Below are 17,673 nucleotides of genomic sequence, written 5' to 3' on the forward strand. Positions count from 1 at the left end.
AAAGAGAAGGATAATATTTTAAAGAAGGACTTTATCTTACCGGTCACCGCTATATCTTATTGTTAAATTCGAGCGTCGTTGCAGGGAGCAGGAGGTGCTCATCCTCTCGTTACTCCTCCTGTTTGATGACGTTGTGGAACCTTCAGCGGAGTTTGGCGAAAGAGGCTGAAAAGGGTTCCATGTTCTTCAGTGCGCAGGAAGAATCTTCACCGAGACGTTTCTAATTTGACGTCAGCGCGCAACGTCGCGTTTACAGTGGCCATTTTGGATTGGTCACATACTTTTTCTCGTTTGTTTCATTATTTGCTACTTTCAATACGTAGCGTTCAGTTCGAAGTTATATTTTATCGTTTTGTGCGCACAGCCATTTGTTACGTGCTCTGGGGTGCATTTTTTTTTTTTTTTTCTTTATTGATCGCACGTGGATTGCAAATTGTAAACTTGGGCATTTTTAACGCAAATGTGTTATTGGAAATGCATATTTTTTTTTTTTGTATACACCAAGAATATAACTCCTATGGTGCAACCCTACCATCTGCTGGTCTGAACTGGAATTTCATCTGTTGGTCTGAACTGGAATTTTTTTTTTTGGTCACTATCTGGATTCGCTGCTACCTGTGAGAGGTGTCGGCTTTGTGTTTCTTCTTAGTTTAACAGAGTTTGGCCTTCTCATTTTCTGCTATCTTGCAGAGGCAGTGAATTTTCAGGAATTAATTTTTTTTACTCTTCTTCTCTCTCTTATCCATTTCTATTTTCTTCTTGTTAATCAATTTCATTCCACAGTTTTTTTTTATTATTATTATTTTTGGTTCTTTTTGACGAAATGCAGAGTGTCATTGCACCAGCGCCTTTTCTACAAGAACCCGGAGATCCTCCTTTAGAATGGAAACTATGGTTTAGATCGTTCAAGGCATATCTAGGTGCGATTGATGGACAGAGATACAGGCCTGAGAGGAAAAAGAACTTAATGTATTACCATCTAGGGGTTGAAGGACAAAATGTATTTGACCATCTACCTCCCTACGATCCACCTGAAGGAGAAGATCCTGATGAGTTCCAAACAGCGGTAGCGCAATTGGACAAATATTTCACTAAAACAAAGAATACTGTGGTGCATAGATATAAGTTTTTTACGAGAACACAGAAATCTGATGAGAGCATAGATACTTTTATCACAGCTCTAAAAGTTTTGGCTTCTAAATGTGAATTTGAGAATTTCACTTCCCAAATAGTGAGAGACCAACTGGTCGCACGTTGTTATTGTAAAAAGATACAGGAAAGGCTACTAACATGTAAAAACCCCACTCTAGACAAAGCAGTTGATATTGCTAAAAGTATTGAGAGTTCAATGGATGACGCAAAACAGCTTGAAACTGCTCTATCTAACTCTTCCATTTCAGGTGCTGTTTCTACTAAGCATCCTGGTGCCAGCTCTGTCAAACCTTCTATTCCCATGCTTGACAATGCTTTTAGGGGTAATGTTTTTCGTGGCAATATGAGGAGACCGGGTATTATTAGAGGTGGAAGATCATTTGTACAAGATAGGGAGTTCAACTCTAGAATATATTGTTATAGATGTGGTTCTCCTTTACATGTTTCTTCTTTTAAAAATTGCCCAGTTATCAATCAACAGTGTGGGCAATGTGGAAGAATGGGCCATTTTGCTAAAGTTTGTATGGGTAGCAGAAGGAGAAATGTTAGATGCGTAATTAACGATGAGGAGAATTTTTATGATGAAGATGTTGAAAATCAAGAATATGTTGTGGTGGTAAAGAATCGCAATGAAGAAGGACTATTAAACATTCCTGATCCGGAAGTTTTAGTTACGATTGAAACTAGTCAAATCCGACTTCTGGTTGACACAGGGGCTCGTATCACTATTGTGGCACAAGAAAAGTACCAAAAGTTCTGGTATCAGAAAAGTCTTTTGCCACCTGACGTTCGTACAGTGGCTTTTGAAGGTAGTAAAATTGACTTGTTAGGATACTTTTGGGCCACCATAGGGGTTTTAGGTGAAACTATCAATGGTAAGGTATACGTTGCTAAAAGAGGGATCAATGTTCTTGGGCTCGTTCACCAAGCAGAGTTTGGATTAACCATTAAGCCTGGGTTGAAGAACCCTGTCTTCATTGACAAGCAGCTTGATCAGAAACATTATGATAAACATGCCTACTCACTTTCTAGCACACAGTCATTTAATGATTGGGAACACAAGTTCAGTAATGTTTTTAAAAATAGTCTGGGAAAAATTACTAATTTTCAACATTTTATAAAGCTAAAAGAGAATACCACTCCTGTCAAACACAGATTACGCAATGTCCCGTTGAGTATCAGAGAGGATCTTTCTAAACATCTGCAAAATTTGTGTGAACAAGGCATAATTGAAAAAGTTGAGTCCACTCTTTGGCTTTCTCCTATTGTTTTGGCAAAGAAAAGGTCTGGGGACTTGAGGATGTGTGTCGACTTGAGAAGCTTGAATGAGGCCATTTGGGTTGACGGCTTTCCTCTTCCACGCATTGAGGACCTGATTGCGAAAGTTGGTTTGTCTTCATGGTTTACGAAATTGGACCTCAAAGCTGCGTATCATCAAGTCGAACTTCATCCTCAGTCCTGACACCTCACTGCTTTCGTCACTCCTGATGGTGTTTTCCAGTTTTGTCGACTTCCTTTTGGGCTAGCCTCTGCGGCTGCGGTCTTTCAGAGACTAATGACTGAAATGTTTAGACATAACCCCAATGTGATGGTATTCCAAGATGATATTCTTGTTTTCTCTAAAAGTGAAGCAGAACATGATGTTGTTCTCGATCAAGTTTTTAGTGTACTAGAGAGCAGAGGGGTGACCTTACAGAAAAGTAAGTGTTTTTTTAAGGTGAAAGAGATTGAATATCTAGGGCATGTAATATCAGAACGAGGCATTAAACCAAGACCTGGTTTAGTCAAAAGTATAGTAGAGGCTCCAGCTCCCCAAAACAGAGAACAACTGATGTCTTTTCTCGGACTCTGTGAGTTTTATGCAAAATTTATGAAAGATTTTGCCAAAACCACAGAGTGTTTTAGAAACCTACTTAAAAAAGGAACGGCATTTGTATGGTCAGAAGAATGTGAAAAAGGTTTTCAATCTATTAAGAATCACATTGTTAGTGCACCTGCCTTGCAGGCTTTTGTGGAAGGAAGGCAAACCATCATTACAGTTGATGCATGCGAGTATGGTCTGGGTGCTGTATTGTCGCAGTTTGCTGAAGGGAAAGAGTTCACAGTGGGATTTGCATCCAGGACTCTTCGTCCTGTTGAGCGAAAGTATTCGGTTATTGAAAAAGAACTGTTAGCCTGTGCATGGAGTGTTGAGAAGTTCAAGTCATATTTGTGGGGCAGATCCTTTGTCCTTAGAACTGACCATCGACCATTAGTTGACATTTTGTCAGGAAAAAATATTAAACGTACCACTGCTAGATTAGCTAGGTTATCGACCAAATTGCTAGAATTTACGTTCAAGGTAGAGTATATTCCTGGAGGGAGAAACAGCAGAGTGGATTGTTTATCTAGGCTTCCCATTCAGGATACAGATGAACAAGATTGGGAAACCGATGTAGAGGAATGTTTTGTAGCGTGTGTCAATCAGGACATTCTCTCATTTGCAGAAGAAGACTGGTTCGCTGAAGTTGATAAAGATATTGTACTTAGTGAGGTTATTTCTTTGATCAAGAGAGGTTGGCCTAAGGAGAAACTTCTTACTCCAGAAGTTCAAATGTTTTGGAAAGTCAACAGTGAACTTTCTCTAGAAGGTGGAAAAGTAGTAAGAAGTGACAAACTTGTACCTCCCTCGTGTTACCGAGATAGAATCATTTTGGCTGCTCATGCGGGTCATTTAGGTGCAACCATTACTAAAAGAAAGGTGAGATCTGATTTTTGGTGGCCGAGAATGGATTCTCAAATTGATGAGATGGTTAAACAGTGTGTAAGATGCAATACTAGTGACAAAGTTTTGGTGTTAGAAGGCACTGTTGACTCTCCTGTATCTCCTCCTGGGAGAGCATGGCAGAAAATAGGCATGGATTTTCTTGGACCTTTCCATGTTCTTCCTGCCAATTCTAAATATTTTTTGGTGCTTGTGGACCATCTATCCAGATGGGTTGAGGTTGAGCCCATCAATGTTCCTAATTCCGAAAGTGTTATTGCTTGTCTCAATAAGATTTTTCTTAGGGAAGGTTTTCCGGAGGAAATTCTTACAGACAATGGTGTACAATTTGTCTCGAAAGAGATGGTTGTTTTTTTACGTTCTTGTGGTATTAAACACACAAGAACTCCTCTTTATCACCCACAAAGCAATGGGAAAACTGAGAGATTCAATAGAGTTATTGTAGAGTGTGTTCAAGCAGCTTTTAGGTCTAAGGCTTGCATTTTCAAAGCAGTGAATGATCTCGTGTGGTCGTATCGTACATCGCCCCATGTAGCAGCCAACTTTAGTCCATTTGAACTCATGAGAGGGAGGAAAACTCCTTCACAAGTTTATCCTTTTTGGATGGTGAAATCTTTTCATCGTGTTAGTGACATAGGGAACATGTGGGACTCTGCTAGTAGAAAATCATCCGAAGTCTGTAAAAGAATTGAACCTGTTACTGGAAAAGATGCTCACAGTATTTGCATTGGTGATTGGGTTAGAGTGAAAAATCCGGTGTCAGTTAGAAAAGGTCTTTCAAAGTTTTTAGATTCTCAGCAGGTTGTGGACATCAGAAAGAATGCTGTTAAGTTGGCCAATGGAAATTGGTGGAATACTTCTCGAGTAGCAAAGGATCCAGGTTATTTTAACAAGAATGGGGAACATGAGAAAGTTGCTTTAAGGAGTGATAATTGTGTGAGAAGGAGCACCAGAACTCATACAAAGTCAAGCAGGTTACAGGATTATGTATAAGTTATATTTATATATAGTTATATATATAGCTATGTTTATTTTTATCACTTTACTTTTCCCTTACATTTTTATTGTATTATTTTATTGTTAGAAGTCTGTTTTTTTTTAAAAAAGGGGGGAGGTGTGGTGATGTGATGTTAATGCTAACACTGGTAGAGAATGTAATGATGTAACATGGAATGTGTTAGTGGGGGTTCTGCTCCGGAGTTCTGCTGGGAGCAGTTGGGACTTCGTGTTGGAGCAATGCCGGTTGGGACGGCTCTCTGTACCAAGAAATAAACCTAACGTATCTAAAGTAACCTGAAGCCGTTTCCTCGTCTTTACACTTAGTGTGTGGGAAAACCCACACTAATTGCGCTAATGAAATAGGGCAGGACGTGCATGAAGGAGTTTGCACTTTTTCCCCCTGCAGTTTTATATAGCGCGAGCTCGACCTGAATGTATTAGAGCGCTCTACATGAGCACCAAGTCCATTACAAAACGGCACATTCGTTTATTTTTTTTAAAGCACTGGGAGATTAATTGACTTGCCCAGAACCCCTTTATTGTACATAGAACGATGCAACATCAGGGCATGACGGAGATGCAAACGTGAAGTACAAACATGTTTTACATAGACATGTGATGTGTGCGGCGTGCCAGGGTGATAATATACAGTTGAAAGTGGCCACAGAACCTACCGATTGGAAGATTGGCTCCTCCTGTCCTGCTTGTCTGCTTGTTTGGGACGGCGGCGACGTCACTCCTCTACCTCTATACACTGCCGAATTTTCGCTGACTGTATACGGAAGCTCTGCCCCTTCTCCTCCCCCCCGTCCTGCCCTGCGCGGTACCGTCTAGACTCCTCCCCCTGCAGTGATTGACAGGAGGGCTCTTCCGCATCCTCCATGCTGCAGGAGGAGGTTCTGTGTGAGCCGACAGCAGTGCAGCATCGGCGGATCCCATAGCCCCAGGGATTGGCAGTCAGCGGACCCCGGACCCTGGACTCTTGACGAACTGCAGGACACCAGCAAGCAGCAGACGCACAACCTTCTTTTTTGCTGCCAGTTTAGAGGTTATCATTCTGTTCGTCTGGCCATCATTGAGTCCTCTTTTTTTAAACTAAAAGAGCAGAAAAGAGGAAGCGGAGTGCCTCCCGCCCTGCAACCAACATGTCTAAACCGCCTCCGAAACCAGCCAAACCAGGTAAGGAAGGGAGTGGCACGGCCTGTGCCCCTTGCCTGTAGCGCCCGCTTCCGCCTTTTTTGGTGCTTGTATTATTTCACATAATCCGGCGGAGAAATGTACCTGGTGCAAAATGAGCTGAGTGGAGAGTGTGTCTTTAGTTTGTGTTTCATGTGCTGCATTTCTACGTTTGTTCCCTGCACAATGAATCTCCATTCATATGTCATATTAACACACAAATAACACCAACAACTTGGTTATGTATTTTTGACACAAGAGGACACTCTAATCCCAAATAAGAGATATCTAACAGTGACTACGTCACTGCATACAATATACATCATATATGCCTTCCACTATCTATTTCGCTCTCTCATTCTTACTAGAATATCTTTCTCGCACTTGTCTGTGTCTCATTGACATCATAGCACTACAGGCTTGCATCTTCGGATGAGTGACGTTAGGCTTACCAATAAGCGACCTTTATGTGCTGACCTCCTTATAATTATCTGCATTTGAGGGACATTGGGTGAAATGCAAATTTAATATTTGAATACGAAGAACAGTGGGCTATTTAGGTTTGTAGAAACTTTACAATTCCACTATCCCATGTACAAAGATAGGTGAGTTGATCAGCACATGATATACCACTGTTCTGTCACTGTGCCTGGATCTTCTCTCAGATCCCCTCAGTTTAATAACTCATAATTTCAGTACTTTCTTCCACCCACAGGCTAAATGCAGGCATGAGGAAGTGTAATCGAGGGGTGTGGAAAAAGAAAAATAGACTTGTGAGTTGAAAGCGGGAGTTTTCGAGGCATTCAGGGTTAACAACGCACTGGAACAGCTGAGATGGGTTCAACTTAAAGAACTTTCTGCACACTTGGATTTAGTTGCACGGATGGGAGATGTCTTTTCAGTTAGGTTACTGTTACTTGTTTTCCAGTGAAACCTAAATCCACATCTGCTTCTCAGAGGCTCAGCTTGCATCACAGGTTGAGTAGGAGGAAGTATGTGGAGCCCGCTTCATCCTATTAGATCAACCTTTTATGCATCTGGTTCTTTTTATTGAAGATGACCAGATTTACCAATTCCTTTTTTGAGTGCCTGTAGGATTGAACAGGCAGAAATCATGAATTTGAAAGATTTTTTAAAATTCTTGTTTCATTGCTATCCATAAAGAAGCACCTTCACGTGGCATGAGGTTTGCCACTTTTGTGTGACCACCCTAACCTGACATGTAGGATTGCCCGTTTCTGTGACTGATGAGATGTGCAGGAAGCAGCCTTTGAGTCACTAATATATTTGTGTTTTAAGTTTTTTCACATAACCACAAAGTGAGAATTAGGTTACTTTTCCCCGAGTGGTTGTTTGCTCTGAATCCCAGTGTTGGCGGTTTAATTATTATTTCACTCTCGGGGCACAAAAAAGTTGGCTGGCTGTGTTGTGGTTTGCTGCAGACTGACTGCTGGTAAGAGGCATGGCCTCTTTGTATTTTGTTGTAGATTTCACCTTGCTAACCCTTAACCTTGCTGTCCTCATCGGAGGGTTTAAGCCTGCACTTAGGATGGTTGGAAATGTATGCAGACGTTTTGCTTTGATTTTCTTATGTTTATTCCCTTTTATCATCTACAATTTCATACTTCTCATTTGAATTCCTTTGTGCTAATCCTTACCTCCAATTGTGTTCATTTTTGTTTTTCTTGGCTATTAATTGTTACAACTTTGTCACAGTAGAGTTCGAGTGAAGAACACCTCATCTGTTTATTTATCCGAATCTGAAAATTAGACAGCGATTGCATGTAAATACAGCGCTAAAAGCGTGACTAAAAGGAACACTATTCATCACCACCTCCTTGTTTGCATGTAGACACAATTATGCAGTCAGTAACCAACTAACGTAATCTGCTGCCATTTTACCCTTTTGGAAATCAAATAGTGTTGGGTTACGGTCTCCTAAGATTACTTGTAACATCTAAAAATGAACAAGTTAAGGAGTGAACTCAGAATTAAATGGCCACCTCATGAGCACATCAAAAATTATTGCTAGCCAAGTAGTAATTGTACAGAGGTCTATAAAGTGATTACTTTCATGGATGTATTTCAATATAAAATAGTTCCCTGTTAAATTGTAAAGTAGTGTCTCCCATTGGTTCCATCTCAGACTATCGGATCACTCGCCATGGCCAAACAGCTCTTTACTTGCAAGATATTCTAATACTTCTTCATATAGTCGATGGTACTTGCAGTCAGTGCAATGTTGTCGGTGTATATATCTATATATAAAAACATAAGAATGTTGATACACAGACCATCCATCAACCTTTTCGTCAAAACTTTATTGGTATGACTACAACAGGACCGTAGAGATATATATAATATATTGCGCATAGTCTGCAAGTCAGTGGTAAGAGCGTTAGTCAGTCAACAGTTTCATTTATTGCCTGACTGTTCAAATCAGCCTCAGATCTACAAAGAAACCAATGCGTAATTTCAATGTCCGATACATTTAATTCTTACCTTAAGGCAATTGAAAGCAATAGGTTATGGAGAAGCTGGGTTTCTGAATTTGTGTTGGTCGACGGCTGTATTGTGTTTAAAATATCTGGTAGGACCCCAGTGTTTCAATACTAACTTTAACGATGGAATATTGAAATATTTAAAACATTGTTGTTTAACTGACACTCAGAATTATTTAAAATGTTTTTGTAATCCCTTCAACTTTCGTCGGTTGAGCATTGGAAATACAATAGATATGTGACTAAAAGGCATAAGTCATTGATCAGACAGCAGCACCCTTCCGACCATGGCTCAACTAAGTGCTAGAGAAATCAAAAGCCCTTGTCATTAGATGTGGTACTTTATAATAAGTGACAAATAATGACAGTAGCACAAACTGAAATATTTATTTCAAGTAGCTTTTAGCCATAAGAATGTTGAGACACAGACCATCCATCAGCCTTTTCGTCAAAACTTTATTGCTATTATTACAACAGTACCGTGTGACCACGATTTCTGCAACTATTTTCTACTTCTTGTTTTCGTGTGAGAAGCATCCGTATTTGGAACTGGTTTCATAACAGGAAGATGCTGTCCAAGCATCAGCTATTACATGAATGTTTTATTGTAACTGCTTACCTTGTCAGACAGCTCTGATAGCCGCCACCTACGTTATCAGATCCATACTCGTCAGAGGTGAAACAGCAGTCCTGATCCTCCTCGACCTTTCAGCATCATTCAACACTGCATCCCACCACAACCTCATTGACAGACTCTACCTCATCTGCGTCTAGGGGGACACCCTCAAATGGATCACATCCTTCCTTACAGGACAAACTCTGAGAATACACCTACCACCCTTTAACTCGAAAGCCAAGAGCATCATCAATGCAATGTACCCCAATAATCATCCCTCAGCAGGACCCTGTTCAACATCTACATGACACCCCTTGTCAACATCGGCAGAACCCACGGACTCAACATCATATCCTACGCAGACGACACCCAACTCATCCTCACCAAAGACCCATCCACCACGAAAACGAACTTCCGCAACGCCATGACCAGGGTCGCCAACTGGATCAGCACGATCTGCCTGAAACTCAATCAACAAGATGGAAGTGCTGATCTTTGCCCCATTAGCTCGGACCCTCACTGGCAGACCACGCCTGCAACCCCAGCATCATTCTTGACAGAAAACTCACCATGAAGCTCCTAGTCAACGCAGTCACCTCCTGCTTTCACACCCGCTGCATGCTTCAAAAAATCTTCAGATGGATTCCCATCAAAACCAGAAAGACAGTCACCCAGGCCCTCGTCACCAGCCGGCTAGATTACGGTAACGCTCTCTACACAGGCATCAACACCCAACTCCTCAAGAGACTTCAGATCATACAGAACGCAGCAGCCTGTATCATCCTCAACCTCCCCAAATGGACCCACATCACCCCCCCCACCCCACCCCCAGGAACCTCCTTTGACTCCCCATCCAGAAGAGATGCCAGTTCAAGATCCTGATAAATGCCTACAAGTCTGTACACAATCAGAAACCAGCATACATCAACCACTGCCAGAGCTTCCACCAACATGCCAGACTCATGCTTTCTGCTGCCCTGGTCCTCACACAGACCCTCCCTTTTTCACTGACACCACTGCTTACATCGTTCCTTCTCCTACCACACCGCAAAGCCTGGAACTACCTACCCCTCCACCTACAAACATCGCCCTCCCTGGCGGATTTCAGAAGGACTTAAGACCTGGCTCTTCGACTGAGACCAGCTAAACCTAACCACACAGATACCTTCGGGGGTGAAGAGCAGTGGTTTATAAATGGCTGATTGATTGTTTGAGACTGTGGAAAAGGCATTGCCAGTGGAATGAATGACAAGTCTTGCTAAATCATCTCTGGTGCTAGAATCTGGGTGGCATGTGTGTTGCAGTGGCTTCCAACAGCGTTCAACACCAAAGGTGCACCAACTTTGCAAGTAGATGGAGACAGTAAGTCTGGTTCCATCAGTGCAGTCAGTGACCTGTGTAAAGAAAGGATGCATGTACTTGTAGGGAGTAGCTGAAGGTTGAGGAATGGTTAAAAGACTCATGCTCACTCCAATGGCGTGTCAGAGAGACCATGAATGTCCCTTATATCAAAGGTCTGCCCTAGTATGAGCGATTTACTACTCCGCCAGTCTGATACATTCATCAGGCCCAATACATTTCAAGGTCATTTTTGCATCCGCTGTAGACCTCATTGCTTTGACAAGTTATAAACAACAATCTTTTTGGTCTGAAGGAGGGCCATAATTTAACACTAGATTGAATTACATTGATCAGAATATGTTTCTGAACAAGGCTTCTTCAGAGCTCTGGGAGTTTGGGTTGAGTGGGAGACAAGGTAAGGGAAAGGATCATTCATGAGTTACTTTGATTGTGCAGATTCTCTAATGATGAAATTATTGTTAAGGTGGAGGATTGAAATTTAACTGGGATGGGCTTATCCCAGTGTGTGCTGGTCAGCTAGGAAGCAAAGACTGTATCTCAATAACATTGTCTTTAGAAACTGGGAGCATAAATTACCAAACTTAACTATTGGAATCAAACCCTGTTTAGAAAAGTAATTAGTTTATACTTTCTACAGGCAAAATAAAGCGATGTTGGCGCCTTCCTTGTAAAATCCTGTTTCTTTACTTCTCTAGAGAGTTGTGGTCGTATTAGCAATCCAAGACAGTGCGAGGTACCTTGCCTAGACATTCCATGAATCTTTTGTCTACTTCTCAATCGAATAACATTAGCAAGCCTTACTACTCCTCGCACATCAAGGCCCAAAGCAAAAAGTGTTCTACACAGCTATGACAAATTCTGAATTGTGGTAAGCTGTGCAATCTTTAGTCATGAAAACATTTATGTGGAAAAAATGTCTGTAGTTTGGGTTCATTTGATGCCTTGTCGACGTTTCATATTAAGCTGTTATGTGGCCGGGTGCGGTGGAGTATGATATTTCCTGCCATTACTGTACTATTAAGATTGGTCTTTGCAGCTCTTTTTAGGTTCTGCTTCTTAAGATGAATGCCCTTCCATCCGCAATGATGATAAATGGAACGTCCATTATTTTAAAATGGTGTCTGTAATATATTTCAAAAGAGTGGTAAAATCATCACCCTTTTTTTTTTTTTTTTTTTTTTTTTAAACACATTTTATTGATTTATAACAACAAATTCATTACAGGACAACTGCTGCAGCAGCAGGCACAACTACACTCGCACACCACTCAACATTGTCAATGTTTTAATTAAAATTGTGAGTTCCATTAAGTAAACTCTTTAAAAGCATCATTTTTGTTTAACACCAAAGGCTTTGTATTGTACAGTTGTCAGGCTTATCAATTAAGCTAACTAAAGTAGGTATGAGAAGTTGGCCTGGTATATGCTGTCCACTAATTATAGTGGGCACCCTGTATCAGTCCAAACAACCCCTTATTGATGATAGGTTAAAGACCACCTTTATTGAAAGCTATCCTAGTGGTAGCTATGGCGAGCAGCTTTCAGGCTAAGTCTTGAAGGAATGTAAAGCCGCTTGTTTTACCAGTCTATAATCTCTTGAATGGCTAAATGAAAGACAACCACACCAGGTGTGTATATATATATATATATATATATATATTTCTAAACACACCCTCCTAGTCTCTTTATGAGGCTAGAGGTCATAAAACATAAGTTACACTTCAACTATATCAGTAATAAGCACAAGTACACGTCAGGCCCTAGGGGCGAGCCAAACCATAAAGTAAAATAGTGGTATAAGAACCACGACTTTACTAGACACAAGGCCTAGAGCCTGTTGAATCGCTGGGACCCCAAGGAACCACCCAAGGTAGTGACACAGGGGACTCACGGGGGCCATGTGCTGTGTGAAAACACAGCCGCGAGCTCCCGTTAGCTTCTATGGGGAAAGTCGCGGTTAGATTTTTAAAGATTAGGGACACTTAGAAACGAGTCAGGACCAAACCCTTTGGGACTTAGTAAGTTCTAGGGTTAACACCCACGAGAGCACCGGAGTACTCGAGGTACCTCACCCAGGGAAGCCGGGTGCATAGGTGTCAAATGGTGTCGGGTCGCTTCGATTTCAGTGGGAGCTGGCGAAGAAGTGCTGCTGCTGTGAAGATGCGAAGTGTCCGAAGAGATCCAAGCCTGGATCGAAGTCGAGAAGAACCTGAAAGCAGAGGGGACAGAGTCTGGGTCACATGCCAATGACCAGGAGGACGATAGGCGGATGCCCACCGATGTCGGGTGATTGAAGGTGAAGCTTGACTCTTCAGACACGAGGACCAGGAGGCGTCGAGGATGACCAGAAGCTGGATTCGAGCTGTCCCACGAAGGATGTCGAGTGCTGCAGCGTCGGTGCCCGGATTGGACACAACAAGCCTTGGCAACAGCAACCCACGCAGAAAGGAGAAAGATGCTTCGGTGCAGACCAGCAAGGTCCGAGGGACTCACCACTTGGTAGGTTGTCAGGGCACGTCTGGAGCAACCAGGGAAACCCAAGGAAAATCAGAGTTGCTTTCACGGGGACCCACCAGTCGACGGACCTGGGATCACAAAAGAGTCTTGAGAGGAAACGCAAAATGGCGGCCCACGGGTCACTCGGGGTGACTAGGCCGACAAACTTCAGTGGATTCTCTGCTCGAGGTGTGGACTTCAAGAGACGTTGAGAAGTCAATGCACTTGCAAAAGTGCACGGTGACCAGGAATTCCTGTTCCACGCTACTCACGAGGGCTGCGGGTCTCAGCTTTGCTGGGGACTCTGGTCTGCCTCTGAGATGTCTGGAAATCCTCTTCCTGGGCTGCAAATACTTTGGAGTCCGGCGGGAGCTTCGGAGATAGAGACCGGCAAAATGCTTTGTTGGTGCCTGCCAAGCAGGGGAGTCACTCCTTGACTCCAAGGGAGATTTCTTCAGTCCTCTAGTCTTTGGTAGAGCGTCGAAGTTCCAGGATTCAGCTTCAGAGTTTTGTCCAGGGATATCTAAAGTTATGGTTACAGAGGTTCCTTACTTATACCTAAGAAAGGGATTGGACTAACTCTGGGGACCCACCTATGGGAGGGTTTGGAAAGAGTGTGGCTACACCCATTTCCTTTGTCCAGTTTCACGCCAGAGCAGGGGCTGGAATCCCCTGAACCAGTTTGAGCTGAACTATGCACAGGGACACCAAATGTGCCCCCAGTGCAGGACTTCAAAGCACTCAGAGAGTGCTCCCACCCAGCCCCAATACACATAAGCCTGTCTGGGAGGTGGTTACACCTCCCTGTGACAGGAAACCTATCGTCCAGGCCTCCCCTGCCTGAGTTTCGGTTAGCAGCAAGAGGCCAGACCCATGTCTGTGGCTGCAGCATCCATTTTGTGATGCCAGGGCTGTGTTAAGTTTCTACCGGGTATACCAGTACTGCCATATCTCTCCCTCCTAGAAGGGTGGGATCATATTCTCACATCAGGAATTGATGTGGGGGTATGATTCCAAGGTTTTTGACACCAAACATGACTTGTTTCTGTGCAGCCAGTCCAAAGTCAGCACTAACCGTTTTAGTTATAATGCACTTAAGAGTATATGGTCAGGCTGCACCACTGACAACCCCAGAGAAGAGATTCCGAAGGATGCAGAGGGGCTCAGCTCATGCCTGGGCACCCTCTCACATATAACCAAGCACCCTGCCTTCAGGATTGATAAGACCTGCCATAGGGGTGACTGATAGGTCACTATGTGCAGTGATAGGAGAGGTATAGTGAACCTATACCTCAGTAAGGGGTGCATGCACCACCTTACCCAGGCTGCAGTAGCAGACCTGTAGTGTAATCTTGAAGGGCTTTCCAGGGGTGGCACAATACATGCTTCAGGCCCTGGTAGGACTCTGGGGTACCTATGCCCTGGGTACATAGTATACCATATACTAGGGACTCACAAGGGTGCCCCAGAATCCAATCTGGAGTGTACCCAAAGTACATGCAATCAATTTATAAGAGAAAGCAGATAGGCTGGGGACATGAATCGCAGGTTCCCAACCAAACTAAGTCAAAAATCAAAACGCCAGAAAAAAAGTGGGGGCAACCATGCAGTCAGATTCCACCTTCCTACAGTAGGTTAAACATTTTGAAGTGGAATGTCTGAAGGACTGAGACCTTGTATCATTTGGACGATTTGTGAAAGCCTTCTCATTTTGCTTCAGCGAGACAAGCTGTTCTATAGTGTACCACTGGCTGAATGAGATGCAAATTTTGATTAGGGCTCCCGGTTTTATGGTATTTATTTTTTTGCCATTTCCGTCTGTATTTATCCATATTTATTTTTTGGGCATTTTTTCTGTATTTATCCACATTTATTTTTGCCACAAGCAAAAGACGACGCTACAGCTAGTATTTTCCCACATTTATTTAAATTGACAATTGTATTCCTTTTCTAGTACAATATAATCTATATTGTACTAGAAAACAAATAAAAAAATGTAGGACAAAAAAATGATAGATCTTGTATGGCTAATTAGTGGGCTGTGCTGCTTTGTCGTTCTCGCTCTCCATCCTGCTTGACTATGTATCCCTTACACCTAAAGGCGACGCAACAGCTCCAAAAGATTGTGCTTCAAATCAGATGGAGTTTCTTGCTGTGCGAGATAACAAAGCTGGCAAGCCGCACTAGAGTACTTCACAGGTCTTTAAAAAGACCATTCACATGTTAACGAGGCTTTTTTGTTTATTTCACCCCTTTTTACCAGACTGTGGGCAGTGTCTACACCTGTGAGAGTTGCCTTTTACACGGGACACGGGTGGGAGCTACGTGCCCATATTTGTTTTTTATTTAAACAGAAACAGTTGCGGTGCTGTTTGCAAAAGAAAAGAAACACAGCCCTCAGATGCCTGGTCTGAAAGGAAACGGGATGGATGCAGTGGACCTGGAGGACAGCAATCTAAACAACGACCCTCGTCAGGAAGCCTGACACCTGTAGAAAATGTAAATGTGGCAAATGGCTAATGATGAAATGGAAAGGCGGCGTGGGAGCCATTTTGGCTTTAATTGACAGAGTGACATGAATTTTCTTCGAGCGCAGCTAGGAGCGCATGTGAAGGAAGCATACTACCTCCTTGCAAGTGTGGGAAGCTTCTACTACAGCAGGCATCCCAAGTCCACTAGCCACACTTTGCTTCCGTCTGTCTGTGTCCCTTTGTTTCTACCTGGTGCCCTGCTCTCCAAAGTCCTCGCCAGCACGAGACACCGTGACCCGCGAGTCACTGAACACAGGACACCCCCACTCTGCGCTGCCAGCACGGAAGCTGTCCTGTTCATCATTCATTCAACTCTCCCAGTCTCGCTCCGTGCCGGGTGCCTTCCTTCATCCAGCACAGTCTGCCACGGGTACAAGCGCCTTATCTTCCATTCCAAGTGCCCCGTCGGTAGCAAAATACCAGACAGCAGCGTGGCCAAATTTGCTAGTATTTTGCCGTTTATAAATATAAATACAGACAAAGGAAACGATTTCCGTCTGTATTTATATGTATAAATCCGTAAAAACGGAAAACCGGGAGCCCTAATTTTGATATATCAACATGGGCCTATGTACAACACTGTCAAGTACCACGCATATGGGGTCAGACTGACGCATTTATGTGTAGAGGTCCGCATCCTCACACAAAAATGCTTAGTCATGCATTTATAGCGTCCCTGACACCACCGGCGCTGCGAGGCACAAGCTGTGATGTAGTAGCAGCTGTATTAGTAGCGTTAGCCGCCCACTGCCGGACACAGTCATTCTAACACTGAGCCTACATAGCGCCAGCCGCAGTCTCACAGTTTCATCACTTACAAATACTGTGTACTGAACACAATTGGCACCATGGTCTGCCATCGCTCAGCTCGGTCACAATGGCCTCGCGTACCACGTGACATCCAACACACTGACAACCACCTCCAGAATGTGCTTCTCTCTGTGGCGCCTGGGTTTGTGTTATCAAGCACGGCACCGTCAGTGTGTCCACAATAACAAGAAGTCCGTGATTGGGCATTGGGAAGACTAAACTTTGTTTTTGTGTTAGGGCACGCCTGCCGCAGGCAGAGTGAGTGGGGCTGGTGGCGCCCTCAGCCTCACTGTGGCAGTGCTGTTCAGAGATAAGAACTCTGCATAAAGTGTTGTTGGCGGAGAGGAACTGATAGCATTTGCGTGTCCCAAATGTCTTAATGTATTTTATTTACAGTTGGAATGCGCATGGCCCTTTGGGCAGCAGGTACAGACACACGCTTAATACATCAAAGACATGCTTGCTGTAGGCCCCAGCACAGGGCGTGAAGTGTGTAGCAGGATTGCCACGTTTTATTTCAAGTAACATTTATTTTCCCAGTTGAAAGAATCACGCACTGAAGGCTCCGAGCTCACCAGTCATGGGCTGGAAGGAAAAGTCCTCTCGTAAGTAAGTTTTTTTTTTTTTTTTTTTTTTTTAAATGTAAAAAAAAATTCAAACCAGCGACCAAAGTAAATATCTTCACCAGCACCGGCTTTGAATCAATGGAGCAGCAGCACTAGGTCACCTGAGCCAGGAGTGTTGTTTACTGTGGAGCTTCTCCCTACCTGGCCTGCCCTGCTTGGCACTGCCAGTAATATCTGCTGCACAGCAGCGGCCGGGCTAGCTGGCAGAGTTTGAGGCTGACAGAAGCAGTGTGCTCCCGTCTTGTATTGCCTGGGGCACTTAAAACGACATGGGAGTTTTTTAGGTGATCTGATAAATGTGATTTTTATTGGGGTTCATATTTATATGTTTCCCTCGTCTTCATTGCTTGATTTTGCTCGCAAAAAAGTGTCACTCGTAGACGTTGAAATGTCCCTCATAATTGCACTGAAATTATGAAAATGTCACACACAGCAATCCGAAACCTTGGCAGCTATGTATGTAATAAACCCAAAAATAAAGAACCAAACTGGAGGTTGGATTTTTTTTTTTAGGAAATTAGGAGCTGAGAAGAAGAAACATGCCTGAGATTTGGCTTTTCAGCCCTCATGTTTGTAAACACAGAACCATTAACCCCTTCGCTGCTAGGCCTTTTCCCCTCCTGTGCTAAGCCTTTTTTGGG

At 43.2% G+C, this 17,673-nt stretch overlaps 2 protein-coding genes across 4 annotated transcripts in view; one reads left to right on the plus strand and one right to left on the minus strand.

Annotated features, from left to right (window-relative positions):
* Positions 1-5,740, minus strand: part of NMRK1 (nicotinamide riboside kinase 1) — a 177,488-nt gene extending 171,748 nt beyond the window's left edge. For 2 of the 3 annotated variants that reach the window (XR_014970371.1, XM_085633072.1), the window contains exon 1: positions 5,590-5,719. The gene's annotated coding sequence lies outside the window, so the exon portion shown is untranslated. Of the gene's footprint in view, positions 1-5,589 lie in introns of all 3 variants that reach the window. The other variant, XM_085633071.1, reaches the window with a different exon arrangement.
* A 215-nt stretch (positions 5,741-5,955) lies between these two features.
* OSTF1 (osteoclast stimulating factor 1) overlaps positions 5,956-17,673 on the plus strand; it is a 195,607-nt gene continuing 183,889 nt past the window's right edge. Inside the window, exon 1 of the mRNA XM_085633085.1 lies at positions 5,956-6,094. Within this exon, the coding sequence (XP_085489211.1) occupies positions 6,061-6,094 (34 nt within the window). The 5' untranslated portion in view covers positions 5,956-6,060. The remainder of the gene's footprint in view (positions 6,095-17,673) is intronic.

Source organism: Triturus cristatus, chromosome 2_1, assembly GCF_964204655.1.
Source record: "Triturus cristatus chromosome 2_1, aTriCri1.1, whole genome shotgun sequence".
NCBI classification, from domain to species: Eukaryota; Metazoa; Chordata; class Amphibia; order Caudata; family Salamandridae; genus Triturus; species Triturus cristatus.